Below are 19,241 nucleotides of genomic sequence, written 5' to 3'. Positions count from 1 at the left end.
ACGAAAAATAAATTCACTCACTGGGGCAATACGTAGATCGTCGCGATGTATACCACACAAAATCCGTATTATAATATATAATTCACTTGTAAAGTCATTATTAGAATATCTTGTTGAGATTTGGGGTAGTGCATATAAAACTAATATAAAGGATCTACAGATCTCGCAAAATAAATTACTAAAGTCATTATTCCATCTTGATTACCACATGTCAACCAAAGAATTATATAAACGTACTAATGTATTATCAATTAACCAGTTATACAAATTTAAAACATGCATATTAATTAGAAAAATACTAACAAAAACAATACACACACAAATAACGTTTAGAACTAAAACCTACAAACATTACACTAGAAATAAACACAAACTTGAATTACCCAAGACCAGGACGAAATATGGAATTAAATCTCTACAGTTTGAGGGAGCAAAACTATACAATAGCTTACCTAATGAAATTTTCAATGAAAAATCCTTTACGATCTTTAAGAAAAAAATATTATCTTATTGTAAAAATACTTAGATTAATTACTCTTGAATTGTATAAGTCGTTACTACTGTACTAAATTGTCAGTTAAATTATTATGTAACATATCTTATTTAAGGGAACATTGTATGTTCTTTATGAGAAAATAAATTCTTAAACCACAAATCAGGATAAATACTGAATGCTCATTGGTTGCTTATTGAGATAATGGCAGCTATCGATCAATGACGAATCAGATCAGATTTTTCAGAAACTGAAGGAGTCAATCAACGCATTTCCGTCAGCTGCTGGATATAGGTCTCTCCGAATGCAAGCCACTGAGATCGCTCTTGGGCTACTCGCATCCAGCTCCTGCCTGCCGCCTTGCGTAAGTCGTCACTCCACCGTGCCCGAGGACGTCCTACACTACGTTTGCGTGAATATGAATGATAAATAATTAAGTTCATATTGATTAATTTTATATTTAAGATATTTATACAGGATCTAGTGGAAAGTCTGTTTAGTTTAAACCATACTGTCTTGCAGCCGAATTATATATTTTTTATATTTATTTGTCAAATCATTCTCAGAAAGGAGTTAGGAAAATACTGATGATTCTGATCCTGACATTTATTGAGTTAAGTTGTATTATTTCCTGATCTGATGAAACATAGTAAAGTTATTCCAATATTTAAATCTGGTAATTCTTCAGACCCCAACAACTATAGGCCAATTTTAATTCTACCTACCCTGAGCAAAATATTTGCGAAAATAATTCTAAATCAATTATTAGAACACTTTAACAAACATAATCTGCTTCATAGTAAACAATTTGGCTTCACGAGGGGTCGCTCGACTACAGACGCTGGTATCGAGCTTATTAAGAATATCTATGAAGCCTGGGAAGAGTCACGGGATGCCTTAGGGATTTTCTGTGACTTATCCAAAGCCTTTGATTGTGTTCAACATGAGACTCTGGTCAGGAAACTTTATCACTATGGAATTAGAGAATGTGCGCTCGACCTTCTGACTTCTTATCTTAACAATAGAATTCAGAGGGTCGACGTTAAAGGAAAAAGGTCTCCTGGGGTCTCAGTAGGTATGGGGGTCCCTCAGGGATCAATTCTTGTACCTTTTCTGTTTTCTCACATATATTAATGACTTGCCCTTTCTTGTTGGGAACAAACATGTTATAGTATTGTTTGCTGATGACACTTCCTTAGTTTTTAAAATTAATAGAAAACAGGTACAGTACGACGACGTAAACAATGCTATAGTTTATATAGTACATTGGTTTAGCGTAAATAATCTTAGACTAAATAATAATAAAACTAAAATTGGAGGCACTAAGGAGCTACTCCTCATTGATATGACCATTAGCCAACAGGTTCGTCGTTCTCGAAAAAGTCTGTCGACAAGCTGGATAGATTACAAGACGGCCTATGATTCCGTGCCGCATACATGGCTCTTGAGGGTGCTGGAGTTGTATAAATTAGATACAACTCTATGCAGTTTCTTGAGATTATGTATGGGGCAATGGCGGACAGTCCTTCGCTATCCAGGATGCCGAACGATTCATAGTAGTGACGAACCGATAAGGATTGAGCGGGGAATATTCCAAGGCGTTAGTTTGAGTCCATTGTGGTTTTGTTTAGCCTTGGACCCTCTAAGTACTCTGTTGGAGAGTTCAAGGCTGGGCTATCGTTTGCGGAGAGGAGGTAAAGTAATATCCCACCTACTTTACATGGATGACTTAAAGCTCTTTGCACCTTCAGATTCACAACTAATGGAGTTACTAAAGGTAACAGAAACTTTTAGTAATTCTATTAGAATGGAATTTGGAGTTGACAAGTGCGCGGTTCGAAAGAGTCGAGATGGCCTAGTGGTTAGAACGCGTGCATCTTAACCGATGATTGCGGGTTCAAACCCAGGCAAGCACCGCTGATTCATGTGCTTAATTTGTCTTTATAATTCATATATATATTCCAAGGCGTTAGTTTGAGTCCATTGTGGTTTTGTTTAGCCTTGGACCCTCTAAGTACTCTGTTGGAGAGTTCAAGGCTGGGCTATCGTTTGCGGAGAGGAGGTAAAGTAATATCCCACCTACTTTACATGGATGACTTAAAGCTCTTTGCACCTTCAGATTCACAACTAATGGAGTTACTAAAGGTAACTAGTAGATAAATAAGTATATATAGGTGCGTGCTGCGTCACCACAGATGAGCGCCAATAAAGTCAGTGCGTAATGAGCTACAGCGCGTTTCACTTGTGTCCTATATCTACCAGTGGCGACGAGGAACATCTACCCACAAAGCGAAAAATAAAAAACGAACAAAGGAATTGAGGCGGATTAAAATGTTTTCCAATTCAAAGCCGTTTTTTGGAAATATAACTACATTTAATCATCAGCATCAAGATTGGGTCACATATAAAAGTCGACTCCAGCAGTGGTTCGTGGCAAATGACATCGATGGTGAATCGGACAAAGGAGGTCTTAAAAGGCGCGCCATATTGCTCAGCGCATTCGACGAGAGCACTTATCAACTGGCCAGCAATCTCGTTTTTCCAAAAACTCTTGACGCAGTGAGTTATGTGGAAATTGTACGAGTTTTGGATGTACATTTTACTCCAAAGCGCTGCGGGTTTGCAGAACGTCATCACTTTTACGCGGCGTCGCAGCGACCGGGGGAGTCGCATGCGCAGTGGGCGGCGCGGTTACGAGGTCTAGCGAGCCATTGCAGTTTCAAGAATTTAGAAGAAGCTTTGCTAGACAAATTTGTGATGGGGATGCTTCCGGGTACCGAAAAAGAAAAACTCTTCGCAATGGAAATCGGGGAGTTGTCGATGGCAAAGGCGGTTGACCTGGCGGAGGGCGTGCGGTGTGCACGCATGGCGACTACGGCAGCAGGCACAGCAGAAGGAGTCAGCGTTGACCCTTTGTTTAAAATGACAAAGGGCCGCACCAATCGTAGTGACGGTGATAAGTGTTCCGTGTGTGGTCGAAAGAATCACAAATCTAGTGAGTGTCGCTTTGTAAATTACCGGTGTAAGAAGTGCAATAATAAGGGTCACCTGCACCGAATGTGTAAAAAAGTCAATTACGTAGACTCAGATGAGGTGAACGAGGGTGACGACGGTGAGTTTTTTAATATTCGCAGTAATAACGGGGGGCCTATGACCGAAACAATATCTATCAATAATATTTTATTAAAATTTCAAATTGATAGTGGGTCGTCTGTAACCGCTATATCAGATAAAACTTATTATTCTTATTTTAACAGTGTTACTTTAATTCCTACCAACAAAAAGCTTATCAGTTATAACGGAGGCTTAATTCAAAGTTTAGGTATAGCTAGGTTACCAGTGACATACAACAATAAAACAAACGTATTAGATTTCTATGTCATACAAAATGGAGGGCCGCCATTGCTTGGTCGCGATTTTATTTCAAAATTTAATTTAGAATTATCACCAATTAACGGTTGTTATCATGTGTCGTCGGTACCGGAATCGGAATTGCAATCATTTTTAAAAAAATACTCAGATATTTTTACCGACGAATTAGGTTGTTTTAATAAATATAAAATAAAATTGCACTTGAAAGAAAATGCAAAACCAGTTTTTATGAAAGCCAGGCCGGTTCCGTTTGCGTTAAGGGATAAAGTAGATAAAGAAATAAGCCGTTTATTGCAGATCAAGGTCATCGAGCCCGTCGAGTTCTCGGAATACGCGTCACCTATTGTGCCGGTGTTAAAACATAACGGTACGGTTCGTCTATGCGCTGATTATTCACAAACGTTAAACAAACAGTTATTAGTGGAGAAATATCCTTTACCGACTATACAAGAACTATTTACACGATTACATGGTGGGGAACAATTTTCAAAATTAGACATGTCTTCAGCGTATAATCAGTTCGAATTGCTAGATGATAAACATGTCACTTGTATAAACACACACAAAGGGTTATTTAAATTTAAACGGCTTGTGTTCGGGTTGTCTTCGGCCCCCGCCATATTTCAGAGGGCCATGGAAAGTATTTTATCGGGGATAGATGGCGTACTTTGCTTTTTGGATGATATCCTTATTACAGGAAAAGACAAGGTGGAACATTGGGCTAGGTTAAAATTAGTTTTCGATAGATTAAAAGATTCGGGCTTAACTTTAAGAAAAGAGAAATGTGAATTTTTCAAAAATGAAATAAATTATCTCGGATATATAATTGATAAAAACGGGATAAGGAAATCGTCAGAAAAAGTTAAAGCAATTTTAGAAGCTGCAGTCCCTAAAAATTTAAAAGAATTACAGTCGTTTTTAGGTTTAATTAATTATTATAGGAATTTTGTACCCAATGCATCCACGCACTTAGCCCCTCTGTATGATTTATTAAAAAAAGGAGCTAAATGGTCGTGGTCCCCGCAACACGAAAGGGCGTTTTTGGAAGTAAAAACATTTTTAACTTCAGAAAACGTATTAGCTCATTTTGATTCAACCGCAAAAATCATATTAACGGTGGACGCTTCACCTTACGGGCTAGGGGCGGTGTTATCGCAGGTCGGAGCCGACGGCTTAGAACGTCCAGTTTCGTTCGCTTCACGAACGCTAAACTCAGCTGAAAAAAAGTATTCTCAAATACAAAAAGAAGCCACGGCTATAATCTTTGGGGTACGCCGGTTTCATCAATATTTATATGCTAGATCCGAGCCGTTTATATTAAGAACCGACCACAAGCCGCTTATTTCAATTTTCGGTTCCCATAGGGGTATTCCAGAGGTGTCTGCAAATAGGTTGCAAAGGTATGCAATATTTTTGTCAGCATATAACTACACCATTGAGTATGTCAAAAGCGCCAACAATAGTGCAGATTTCTTATCGCGCGGGATTCGGCCGGCGACAGCAGCGGCGTCGACCGACGGAGCTGCGAGTATTAGTCCGGGAGGAACTCGCGAAGACGCCGGTAGTGTACGTGGATGGAACGAGACGGCTACATACGTCAATTTTATTTTAGAAGGATGTTTACCGGTGACATTAGATCAGTTAAAACATGAGACTAAAAATGACCCGGTACTCACTCAAGTTAGTGATTATGTCTTTAAGGGTTGGCCTCGGAAAGTTTATGATTGTAATTTATTACCATATTTTAAATGTAGGTTGCAGTTATCATTAGAAAATGGAATTTTAATGCGGGGGCATAAGGTAGTTATTCCAGAAAATTTACGTAAACACATATTATTAGAATTACACAAGTCACATTTAGGTATAGTAAAAACTAAGGCGGAGGCCCGTTCTAGATTTTGGTTTCCGGGAATTGATGAAGCGATAGAAAAAATGATCGGAGATTGTTCAACATGCATTAGTATGCGGCAATCGCCACCCCGCGCTCCGCCGGCGCCCTGGCCGTATCCGACACAACCATTCAATAGAATTCATATAGATTTCCTTGGACCAATTCAGAATAAAATGTTTTTTGTAATAGTTGATGCTTACAGTAAGTGGGTTGAGTGTTTTAATATGAATAACAATATAACATCGGGATCGGTTATTAGTAAATTATGTGAATTCATGTCTAGGTTCGGGGTACCTCAAACAATCGTGAGCGATAACGGCACTTCATTTACATCTGAGGAGTTTAATGCATTTTGTAAATTAAACGGAATATGTCACTTGACCTCGCCGGCATACCATCCCTCCAGTAACGGCCAAGCAGAGACTTATGTTAAAATAGTGAAAAAGGGCATAAAAACAGCTTTGTTGCTAGGTGAAAATGCGCAAGATATGAATAATAGGTTATTAAAATATTTATTCGACTATCGGAATTCTGTGCATAGTACAACGGGGGTGTCTCCCGCGAAACTGGTATTCGGTCGTCAACTGAGGTCAATACTAGATCTTTTAATTCCTCATCCGTCGCCTTCGTCCCCTCGTCTGAATAATCATGTTCAAAACAAACAGTGCTTGCAGACTAAATATCACGGCGGAAAATTAAGAACTAATTTTAAACCAGACGATGTAGTGATGTTTAAATCTTTTATAAATAAAAATAGATATGTGTGGTGTAAAGGTACTATTATCAAACAGTTGGGTAAAGTGTTATACTTAATAAAGACTTGTGAAGGTATTAATGTTAAAAAACACAAAAATCAAATTGTTTTGTCAAGGAATGTGTCTAAAAACCAACTGGTTCAACCGGGGAACAGTAATCGAAGTGAGGAGGAAAATCAACACCGAAGTGATGTGAAACTTGCATCAGTTCCCTCGACGAGGACGCAAACTAAGATGGTTTTGAGAAATATTCCTAGAGTAAACTATAAAAAATATTTTTAGATAAAAATAATTGTCAAATAAGGGGGGAGGAAATAGTAGATAAATAAGTATATATAGGTGCGTGCTGCGTCACCACAGATGAGCGCCAATAAAGTCAGTGCGTAATGAGCTACAGCGCGTTTCACTTGTGTCCTATATCTACCAGTAACAGAAACTTTTAGTAATTCTATTAGAATGGAATTTGGAGTTGACAAGTGCGCGGTTCGAAAGAGTCGAGATGGCCTAGTGGTTAGAACGCGTGCATCTTAACCGATGATTGCGGGTTCAAACCCAGGCAAGCACCGCTGATTCATGTGCTTAATTTGTCTTTATAATTCATCTCGTGCTCAGCGGTGAAGGAAAACATCGTGAGGAAACCTGCATGTGAAAAATTTCATAGAAATTCTGCCACATGTGTATTCCACCAACCCGCATTGGAACAGCGTGGTGGAATAAGTTCCAAAAACCTTCTCCTCAAAGGGAGAGGAGGCCTTTAGCCCAGCAGTGGGAATTTACAGGCTGTTGTTGTAAGTGCGCGGTTATGCATGTAAAGCGAGGAGAGATTATGGAATCTGAGGGATTACAATTTTCAGATTCCATAAACTTTAAATCACTGTCCGCAAACGAATCATACAAATTCTTAGGCATCAATGTGACCGACATGAAACAATCATTGCAGGAGCGTTTCTTTGGTCGCCTGAAAAAGGTACTCAAAAGTATTTTATCAGGTGGCAATAAGGTCCGCGCCTTCAATGGTTGGGTCATGCCGGTCTTGATGTACTCTTTCGGCATACTCAAGTGGACTCAAAAAGAACTAGACGCCTTGGATAGGAGAGTCCGTGTCCTGCTGACTACATATCGAATGCATCATCCTCGGTCTTCGGTGATGAGATTGTATATCCCACGGAGATATGGTGGCCGTGGCTTTTTAAATGCCAAGACCCTACATAACCGTGAGGTATACAAACTCAGGGAGTATTTCCTCCACACTGACTTGGATATGCACCGAGATGTAGTTATAATGTACAAGGGGCTAACTCCGCTCTCCTTAGGTAAAGAGTACTGGCGCAAGCCTGTAGTACTAAGTACTGAGAACCGCAAGGAGCCTTATCGGGCCCTTCATGGACCCGATGTGGACTTTATGGCGTCCGTATCTTGGCTACGGTTCGGTAACCTATTTGGTGAAACCGAAGGTTTTGTCTGTGCGATTATGGACGAAGTTATCATGACGAACAATTACCGGAGGTATATTGTGAGGGATGGCACGGTGGACATATGTCGGGCGTGTCACACTCCGGGCGAATCCCTTAGACATATTATATCCGGTTGTTCTCGTCTTGCTAACGGAGAGTATTTGCACAGACATAATCAAGTGGCCAAGATTATCCATCAACAACTTGCACTTCGATACAGTCTTGTGGTATCAGAGGTACCATACTACAGGTATGTGCCCGACCCAGTTCTCGAGAATGGTCATATCACACTGTACTGGGACCGATCTATAATCACTGACAGGACTGTTGTCGCCAACAAGCCTGATATAGTGGTGATAGATCGGTCAGAGCGCCGCACGATAATTGTTGACATCACCATCCCTCATGACGAGAATCTCGTGAAGGCTGACAAAGATAAACAAATAAAATATCTTGACTTAGCTCACGAGGTTGTCGAAATGTGGGATGTGGATACAGCAGTTATTGTGCCGATAGTTGTTTCAGCGAATGGCCTAATGGCCAAGAGCCTTGACCAACACCTTAAGAGGCTCTCGTTAGGTAGCTGGGTCAAGAGCCTGATGCAGAAGGCAGTACTCCTCGGCACGGCGCGTATTGTGAGGAAGTTCCTCTCTTTGGAGCCCTGAACAGCGGTGGCTTGGACCCTGTTCCCGCCATTGGTTGGCCTCTGTATCTTATATTTTTAAATATATTTTAAATGTTTGTATTTTATATTTAAAAATGTAATATTATATGAGAGAAAATAAATAAAAAAAAAAAACTAAAATTGTGAAATTTAGTACACCAAATTACAATTTAGTACACTCATCAACGGGGAATCGATGGATCCAATTGATTCTGCTGAGTTTCTTGGCCTCACTGTTGATGACAAGTTGCAATGGGGCCCCCATATTAACGGATTGGCGAGTAGACTGAGTTCTGCGGCATTCGCGGTTAAAAAAATTAGATTATGTACCGATGTTGATACGGCTCGCTTAGTATATTTCAGTTACTTTCATAGTATAATGTCATACGGTATTATGCTGTGAGGCAACGCAGCCGATATCCATACCATATTTGTGCTACAGAAAAGGGCTATTCGCGTAATCTATAACCTAGGAGCTAAAGAATCGTTAAGGAATAAATTTAAAGAAATCAAGATATTGACTGTTGCTTCTCAATATATATTCTGTAATGTTATGTATGTACGAAAAAATATTAATGATTTCATGAGAAAATGTGATACTCATAACATTGGTACAAGGAACAAACACAAACTTGTTACTCCTGTTACTCGACTACATAGAGTTAGTAACTCCTTTGTGGGGCAATGTATACGGTTTTACAACAGGATCCCAGAAAGCATTCAAAATGCCTTTGTTGCCAAATTAAAAAAAATATATTAAGGAAGGCTTGTGTGCAAAAGGTTATTATACAATTAATGAGTTTATGATTGATAGCACACCTTGGGAATGAAACGATCGCCTCCTGGCTATTTCATCTCATATTAATTGTTTATTGATATAATATATGAGACAAACAAAAAAAAAATGAAAACCCGCTGAGTTTCTTTCGCCGGTTCTTCTCAGATCAGGGTATTTTCTTTTCCGAACCGGTGGTAGTGTTTCAATTGACCATCAATAAGAAAGTGTAATGCTTCTATATTGAATAAACTTGTTTGAGTTTATTAATATTGGTCTAGGAAACCTACCAATCTAAGGCTTCAGCCACACTCGTGTATCAGCCAATGCGTAAACTGTCAGGAAATGATACAAGTAATAGCTATTTCCTGGCATTCCAAAAAATCCTACACATTACAGCGCTCAAGAAAGCGAATAAAATAACTAATTAAAATATATTAATCACGTTAATGGTAATGCACATAATATTTTACTCATCCTTGTCGTATAAACGTATCTTCCGCGTTGTTTCCTTATCTATAGAACGTTTATTTATAGACAGGCTAGGTCGTGATGTAGACCTTGTGGAGATGCTGTGCGAATCACAATTACAACTACGCTATTTGCACTAATGTTATCGTTGTTTAATGGAAAGTTCAAATTGTTACACGTGACTGATGACGTTAATATGATGTTATAAAATCATTAAATGCATAAAGATATACATCTAACCTAACCTAACATTTTGTTTGTAGATTTTCTGAGAATCTGGTCTATATTCTAGGTGTCAAAGAAATTTGATTTCGGTTGCTATGTTGTAAAATCATTAAATGCATAAATATATACATCTAACTTAACCTAACCTAACTTTTTGGTTGTAGACTCTTTGAGAATCTGGTCTAAAGTCTAGGTGACAAAGAAATTTGATTTCGGTTGCTATGTTATAAAATCATTAAATGCATAAAGATATACATCTAACCTAACCTAACTTTTTGGTTGTAGGCTTTCTGAGAATCTGGTCTAGATTTTAGGTGACAAAGAAATTTGATTTCGCTTGCTATGTTATAAAATTATTAAATGCATAAAGATATACATCTAACCTAACGTAACTTTTTGGTTGTACACTTTCTGAGAATCTGGTCTAGATTTTAGGTGGCAAAGAAATTTTATTTCGAATGCCGGTTAAGAAATACACTCTAATGCTTCAAACAAACACGTTTATCTTAGGTCTTATCTCTCATGTTTTTTTTTCGACAATTGTTCAATAAATATTTAAGGACTTTTAAATATGTTTCTTTTTTTAAACGCGTTACCTATTGTTTATTTCAAAATATGCGTATACATATGAGATGAGCTCTTTAGGAACGTTTTTATTTATTAGATGTGCAGATAAATTAGATTTATTGTATTAGAATAACATCAATGAGGCAACAAAGTAATCTTATATATTATGAAATTGACTGATAGCAAGTAGATTTCTTTTTCGACGACGAGACGAGATAAGACAAGCATATGGGCCACTTGATGGTTAGTGGTCACCATCACCCATAGACAATGACGCTGTAAGAAATATTAACTATTCTTTACAACGTCAATGTACCACCAACCTTGGGAACTAAGATGTTATGTCCCTTGTGCTTGTAGTTACACTGGCTCACTTAGCCTTCAAACCGGAACACAACAATACATAATACTGTTATTTGGTGGAAGAATAACTGATGAGTGGGTGGTACCTACCTAGACGGGCTAGTACAAAGCCCTACCACCAAGTAAAGATAAAACTAGTTTGTTTGATTTGTTATTTGATCTATATATTTTTATGAAAACAATAAAAATATGCAATTAGTTGCCGTATGTGTTAATTAAATAAAACCTTTTTTCAGTGAAGAAATTCTATTTCAGCAATAAATATTTCCGCAAAACTAACAATATTTTTATTATGATATTATTAAATTTTGTTGCTTAGTTTAGTTAAGAAACAAAATTAAACCGTGTCCTTACATAAATATAAACATCATTCTAAAACGTGAGAAAGTATAATCTGTGCATACGATTCTATGAAATCATATTTGAAGGTTATAAAAACCGCAAAGTTAGTTAATAGTTTATGCGAATTTTACAGGTTTTGCCCAAACACAACCTTACTTTTATCAATTTTTTTAATCAATTAATTTCAAAGTCAAAAATATTCAGCCTAAAGGGGAATTAAAAATAAAAAAATGTTTCTGACGCAATATTTGTTTTTTATACTTTTAGAGACAGCATCCTCTTTTTGTACGTTTAGTATAGAAAAAACAGCTGATTTAATGGTAATTTTATGAGTTATCTATGTTATTTAAATAAAAGTCAAAAGTAGTCTCAATTCAGCCATAAGGCAAAAAACATACATATATAAATCAATATAAAGTTTCTTTATAAAGTACCTACAGATTAAGACTGCGTTGATCTGAGAAAGATCAGATTACAAAAAAAAACTAGAAATACCTACCAGAAATCGTATAGAATTTCATTCTAGAAAACTCACCGCGTAGAGTACAAAAATTTGAACTACTAGAAATCGGACAGATACTGATTCTAAAATAGAGAGATGATAAATGGTAAAAGGTAGAATGAAATTGATTCCAAAATAATATTTTTCAATTAATATTTTGAAAATAGAACTGGTATTATATTACACAATTATCGTATATATTCACAGTTCAAGACTAAATACGTAGAATCTGAAACTATTCTATGAATTATTTATTCAATGTGCCAATTTCAACTTTTACAAACAGTTACATGGTTGGTTTGTTAAGTCAAAAGTTTCAATACTTTGAGATTTTTGTCATGGTTTTCAAAATTTGATGATGTTTTTGACATTATGATATATTTACACATATGCTAGTATACATACAGCCCAAGTTCATTTGCTATTTCCTAAGTATAATAGTTCAACAAACGGTAATCAAACATTGAGGAGAAATGATTCTATCTTCTGTTTCCGCGAATTTCCTGAAACAAAAACCGAACGATTTCTCCTGTCCCATACATGTGTTTCAACTTTAAACTACTAAATTTGCTATATAAGTTAACCGCTAGACGATTGGAGCATTGCGATTCGCAATATAGAAAGTTATAGAAAGCATAAAATCGCTCGACCTTGAACTTGGCATTGACATAAATATGAATATTTTAAATGGTCACGGTTTTCCTAGCCTTTGTAAACATGTTTTGATAAAACTATTAAGTAATTAAATGCCGCTGTTACGATTGTTTGCGGTTTCGTTAATGTTGATCGCTTACAGATTAATCGTTAATTGTTTTTATCTTTGTCCTTTAAGTCAATTAGCAACCAGTTGTAAACAATAAGTGCAGGTCGATTTTGAATTGAGATTTCAAATAGTATGACTAATCATTTGATTATTGTATATTGTAATATACGAGTCGGGATGGTCCAGTGGTTAGAACGCGCGCATCTTAACCGATGATTGCGGGTTCAAACCCAGGCAAGCACCGCTGATTCACGTGCTTAATTTGTCTTTATAATTCATCTCGTGCTCAGCGGTGAAGGATAACATCGTGAGAAAACCTGCATGTGACAAATTTCATACAAATTCTGCCACATGTGTATTCCACCAACCCGCATTGGAACAGCGTGGTGGAATATGTTCCAAAACCTTCTCCTCAAAGAGAGAGGAGGCCTTTAGCCCAGCAGTGGGAATTTACAGGCTGTTGTTGTAGTTGTTGTTGTTGTTTGTTGTTGTAATATACTAAATAAATTACATAATTGAATAAAAAATAATATTTATAAAAAGCGTTGGTAAGTGAACAGCGACTTGGGCTATTTAATGAGTGATGGTAAGTTGTCACTTAAGTTTCGATCACTCCCTACATGGCCAATGTGCCACCAACTTATTAGAATTAAGATGCTATGTTCCTTGTGCCTGTGAATATATTATTAATTGCTGTCGGGCGATGTCAGCACTTTAGTTTAAGATAGCCTAAGTAGGTTATTGTCCAGTAAAGTCCTAAGACTACAATCTATATTAATATTATAATTGTGAAAGTAACTTTGTCTGTCTATCCGTCGCTCTTTTGCGACCAAACTGTTAGGCCGAATTTGATGAAATTTGCTATGAAGCAAACTTGAACTCCAAGAATTAACAAAGGCTACTTTTTTGCCTAACACGTAATAACCAAACCCCTAAAACGCGGAGTGAAGCCGCGGGCGATTACTAGTTATTTTTATACGCAGAAACAAATACAACAAAAGTTCCTGCATTCAGCAAATTACTCGCCATAATTATGTAATTACTTGACTGCAAAGAGTTAGTTCTCTTTTATAGGATTTTTGTTCGGTTTTTAAAATAGGAAAGGAAAAATCTATTATTAATTAATAATAATAAATATTGTCCTGTGTTAGATTAAGAAGTTGATAAAATAGCTTTGAGTAAGTATTTGTTGTAAGTATTTGTTGTTTATTTTATATCGTCGTATGTATGTATAATGTATATTAGACACGCGGTAGGTTGTCAGCCAAGTTCGGGCATACATTATTATATGAATAAGTTTGACAGATTTTTTTACCGGTTTTCTTAGGCAGAATCGATATATGCCGAAATAGAGTAACTTTCAACAATTTTTTTGGGTAAGAACGATATAAAAGTATTTGTAAGCTCTTTTAAATAAAGTATGTCGTGATTTTGACTATGTAATTAAGAATCGGAATCGGAACTCTATAAAGGATTATTGCTAACATTTTATTATTGTAAGATAAATTTATAATTGCTTAAGCAACTGATTTATTGCAAATTAAATAACAAAAGAGTTAAGTGGCAAAAATAACATTTTATTGTGAATTTTATGCTTTAGATTGTAAAGGTAATCGTGTAGGTGATCGCTCACGACATTAATCAAAGCATAAAAATACAGTCAAATGAATAATAAAACGGTCGGCACTATTTATGTTTACTTTAAACACAAAATAAAAGCTGTATCAAGGCATTTAAAGTTAATGTAATTTAATCATAAAAAACGTAATAATGTAATAATTACGCAATTTCATGATATTTTTTTAAAGGTAAAATATTTGTAGTGCTCGTTGGAATGGCTTTGTGGAAGCAGTCTGGGTTGCTAGCCACTTATTTACCCAGCACTGATCTACCGCCATGCAGTAATAATTACTTTCTTCGTGTATTATATTAATAGAAGTATTAGTGAGTAAGCCAGTTCAGATATAATATCTTAGTTTCCAAGTTTGTTCACGTATCGGCGAACTAATAGTACTTTTTTATTGTACCAAATTCAATGTGATGTTCACTAATTTAATGGGCTTAATACTCATTTCATATATAAAATACTTTACTTTATACTTTATTTACACCACACAGAAAATAAATAAATATAACATAGATTCAGCCTTAATAAATGAGGCGTTCAATTTTGGCGATCCTATCGCTACATAGCAATCTCTTTATAGACTATCAGTTGGGTGCATAGTACTCTACGGGCGTTTACGATGTAAATGTACAAATATTGGGACTTTCCATTATATTGACAATAGCTTAATAGTCTCCGGGCGTTTGTGATGTAGAAGTCGTAGGTATGATCTTTATATATTTAGTCAGATATTTCAAAAAATATGCTACTCCAACTGAGAACTTACCATTGTTTCACAATTTACAAACTTTGCATTTACTACTGAATTGTTATGTAAATTTATTTATGAAATTTGCGATATTAACTTATAGAATGTAATTGAATTTGAATGATCGTATCGAATATTGTGATTTCGGTCTTGTTTTTCAAAAAATCGAATCGTAATAATTACTCTTAACGATCACCATTCTTAACAAAATGGTCTTCTAAAAAGGGTCCTTCAGTTTTGTCCGTTCTTCTCAAGTGTGATGATTTTTTTTTTCAAATTGTTCGTAGATATTTTCAACCAATGAGAATGATTTTATTTGTCATTGATATACGTTATAATGTCCTGACCGATAAGTTTTATTCGTCTAAATATAGCGATAGGCCTAAATAACTATTTTTGCGGAGTTTTTCTTTGTTAAACAAACATCTCAATGATATTATATTCATGCACCTAATTTGTTCGTGATGTGTGTTGACACAGGTGTATCGACAATAACATATACGACCTAAGTTACAAGAGTATAGCTTTTAAAAACTATTTTGATTATTTCTTTAAAAATTTTTTTTTTGGTCTATATCTTTTAAGATAAGATATCGTTCATTTTTTTTGTTTTAGTGGCTTGTACAACAGAAATGAACTTTGCCATTATATTAATAATTAATGAAATGTATGGCTTGATGTTGGAACCAGTTTTTTTTATTCCAACTGCTTTGCAATTGTTTTATTAAATTATTTTGGAGAAACATTACTGTTCAAGTGTACTGTTTAGATTACATTGCATTTTATTTTAATCTGCTTATATATTAGAGTTATATCAATTGATAATATTGTTAATTATCTTATGTTGAATCATAATTTAATTTTACCACTTCAGATCAATCTATCATTTTTATCTTCTAATCATTTGATCTATTGCGTTTTTTGCCGGTTCTTTTCGGTATATCTACCTCCCGAGCTGGCGATAGCTTCACTTATGAATAACTCATAAATGACATCACACATAAATGATGTTTGTTAAATTTGTGTATTTAATGATATATTTTCAGGATTTTTTTATTTTTACTTTATTTTTTTGTTCAATATAAGAGTTGTAATAGAATACAACCGCCCATTAAAAAAGTATTTTATGTCATTGACCCACTTACTATTTAACCTGAAACGTCTCGATACAATAGTAATCGTTTAGTGATTGAAAAAGTGAGACAACAGAAGATTGCGGTTCATGTCCAGACGAAAATAACCGCATTTTCATTTACTTTACAATTGTTTTTTTAAATCGAATTTTTCTCTTTCGATGAATTGAAGTATTCACCATACGTATGAATAAGGTTGGTAGAACACAAACCTTAGCGAGATTAACGTGTCGCCTATCAACTAAAAAGTTAAAAAGTAATAATTATTGAGGTTATTTTCCGTGGAATATTTGAATTGCCGAACTCTCGTGACTTGCACACCCATACGGGTCTTAAAGAACTTAAGTACACAAGTATGTGGTGCGATCTTGGCCTTATTATATTTTGGCATTGAAAGTATCGCGAATGGAGTCGTGAGTGACATGTCAGGTCTTAGGGTTCCACTGATAAATGGTTTTCTTTTATCTGAAACGTAAAAGGTATCGTGTGGATGGATTTAACCTTAGTGTCTAGTGGCTTTGAAAGAAAAGAGTTTGTTTATGACTAGATTTGTTGTACATAATATGATTTTAGTATACAAACGCAGATATATTAGTAACATTTTATTGCCACAACATTGGAATTATAATATGATTTATATTATTATTACATATAATTTGTTTTGTGTAAGTAATCATGAAAAAAATCGCTATGTAAATTAAATATTAGGATACAACAAAAATATTGAGAACAGTAACGTACAGAATGTCATGAACAGCAGCTGGAAAGCGCTTTTGTAAAGATATAAGGATACATTTCAGCCCAAGTATAGAATTTCATGATTTAATTATTATTTGCAAACTACAGCGCTGTACGCTGAAATTTCACCATGGATTTTACTGACTCTGTATTTTTAGATATCTTGCCTTGTCAAAATCAAAACATACTTTACTCGAGATTTAAAAATACAATGTCATATTCATTTTTACACATTCTATGTACATATATAATATGTCCTGCCTGGAAGTCTATTATGTGTTTACACAGGTATACTGCGTTTCCTCGATTTCGAATTGAACCCCAAAGCCCGAAAAAAATTACACGATCGAAAAGTCAAAGCGCAGCTGAAAATTTAGGACTTTTCCAATCAGTTTCAACTTAATAAATAAATATCACCGGTCACTTACTGAAATAAAAACACAACCAATTTAAGGTTTCAACTCAATACATCTAAATGATTCAAGCTACTGCACCAATAAGGCATCCATTCAGCTATTCTCTAACAAGCAAATTATTAATTACATCAAATTTACAGGCAAGCACCTTATTGGCAGGTATCGAAACTTTTCAAACAAACAAGTCAAGGTCAAACGAGTGTCTACCCATATATGATATGCTAAATTAAAGAGTACTTTGCCGTAATGTTGGACGACGAACTTTAACAAGTGTGGTGTGTCAATAGCAATAATCTTTGCTTAATTTGGTTTGGATCATGAGATGATTCTTAATTGCGAAGGCAGGTTATGGAATTTAATGATCACTTTCACTCATAAGCATGTGTGTAATTACACTTATATACGGCAATTCTACATTCAAAGATCACACGCTAAACATTAAAAGTTAATTGAAATAGGCCAAAAAAGTTGACACATTTTCGTAAAACACATTACTTGTAGGTAGTTGGTAGGGTTATTGTAAGCCCGTTTGGTTATGTATGTTATGTATCACCAACTTTTCATATATTCTACCGCCTGGAGCAATGCTTAATATTGTGTGTTTGAAGTGCAGCCGGTATAGGTATAAGCACAAGAGACGTAACACCTTAGTTCTCAAGGTTGGTGATGTAAGGAATGTTTAATATTTATTAGAGTGCTAATGTCTATGGGCAGTGCTTACCGTTAGATTGTGCATTTGGGCGTCCACTAATCTATATCATAAAAAAAACACATGCAGCTGACCTCGCGATGTTATTCTCAACTCAGAGGACGGTACTTTTTTTTTCAAATTTAGCTTAGGACTTGAATATCTCATATATACGAAAGATTCATGTGTTCCGACCGACAGTTTATCAAAGTATAAATATATTTTCGTTATTTCTTTACCGCAATTAGAATTAAAATTATAAACCGTATTGTCATATACTTAAATGTCGGGCCTATGTCTGAACAAGATGAATAAATATCATCAGCGCTTTTTCCTACATTTCACATTATAATTTTACAAGATTTCTCGTTTTAAACAGAACTTTAGTCCTATAACATCTGAGCATACAATTAAAATCACTACGTGTATGTATATACACGAAAAATTAATGATATTTTAATGTTCTTTAATCTCTTTGAAAGTACTTAAGGAAGTTTTTATGACGAAAGAAAATACATGAAAATTGTTGAGTATATATAAATTACTTGAATTCGAAATTTCCAGTTAATATTTAAGTACTCACGTGAGATAGCCCGGTGGTTAGAACGCATGCATCTTACGCATGATTGCGGGTTCAAACCCAGGCAAGCACCAATGAATAATCATGTGCTTAATTAGTGTTTATAATCATCTCTTACTCGGCGTTGAAAGAAAACATCGTGAGGAAATCGGCATGTCTTAAATTTCATAGAAATTCTGCCAAATGTGTATTCCCCCAACCCACATTGGAACAGCATGGTTGAATATGTTCCATACCATCTTCTCAAATGGAAAGGAGGCCAGCAGTGGGAAAATTACAGGCTGTTGTTGTTACTGACATACTTTATCTACTCGTTTCGTCTTGCTTATACACTTGAATTATTATTGACATTAGATTAAACATATTGTAGAAATGCATTAAAAATGACTGTTCCGCAATCTTGGATCATCCGCCATGTTGAATTTAGAATAACGTCACACAACTAATCGTGTATTGTCATCCAATCAACTTGCATACAAAATTTCAGCTTAATTTTTTTATTTTTTTATGGTATAGGTTGGCGGACGAGCATATGGGCCACCTGATGGTAAGTGGTCACCATCGCCCATAGACATTGACGCTGTAAGAAATATTAAGTATTCCTTAAATCGTCAATGCGCCACCAACCTTGGAAACTAAGATGTTATGTCCCTTGTGCCTGTAGTTACACTGGC

General features: G+C 35.5%; 1 protein-coding gene across 1 annotated transcript; it reads left to right on the top strand.

Annotated features, from left to right (window-relative positions):
• The first annotated feature begins 2,650 nt into the window (after window positions 1-2,650).
• Window positions 2,651-6,905, top strand: LOC124539439 (uncharacterized protein K02A2.6-like). Its single transcript, XM_047116835.1, has one exon. It carries the CDS (start codon window positions 2,825-2,827, stop codon window positions 6,791-6,793), a length of 3,969 nt encoding a protein of 1,322 aa, XP_046972791.1. The 5' UTR covers window positions 2,651-2,824; the 3' UTR covers window positions 6,794-6,905.
• Window positions 6,906-19,241: the final 12,336 nt, after the last annotated feature.

This window comes from Vanessa cardui, chromosome 22 (assembly GCF_905220365.1).
Source record: "Vanessa cardui chromosome 22, ilVanCard2.1, whole genome shotgun sequence".
Classification (NCBI taxonomy): Eukaryota; Metazoa; Arthropoda; class Insecta; order Lepidoptera; family Nymphalidae; genus Vanessa; species Vanessa cardui.
The sequence above is the reverse complement of the archived record's forward strand: the minus strand, read 5'-3'. Positions and strand labels throughout refer to the sequence as shown.

Excerpts from the sequence above, each read along its gene's own strand:
- LOC124539439 (XM_047116835.1), top strand. The coding sequence starts at position 2,825 with ATGTTTTCCAATTCAAAGCCGTTTTTTGGAAATATAACTACATTTAAT.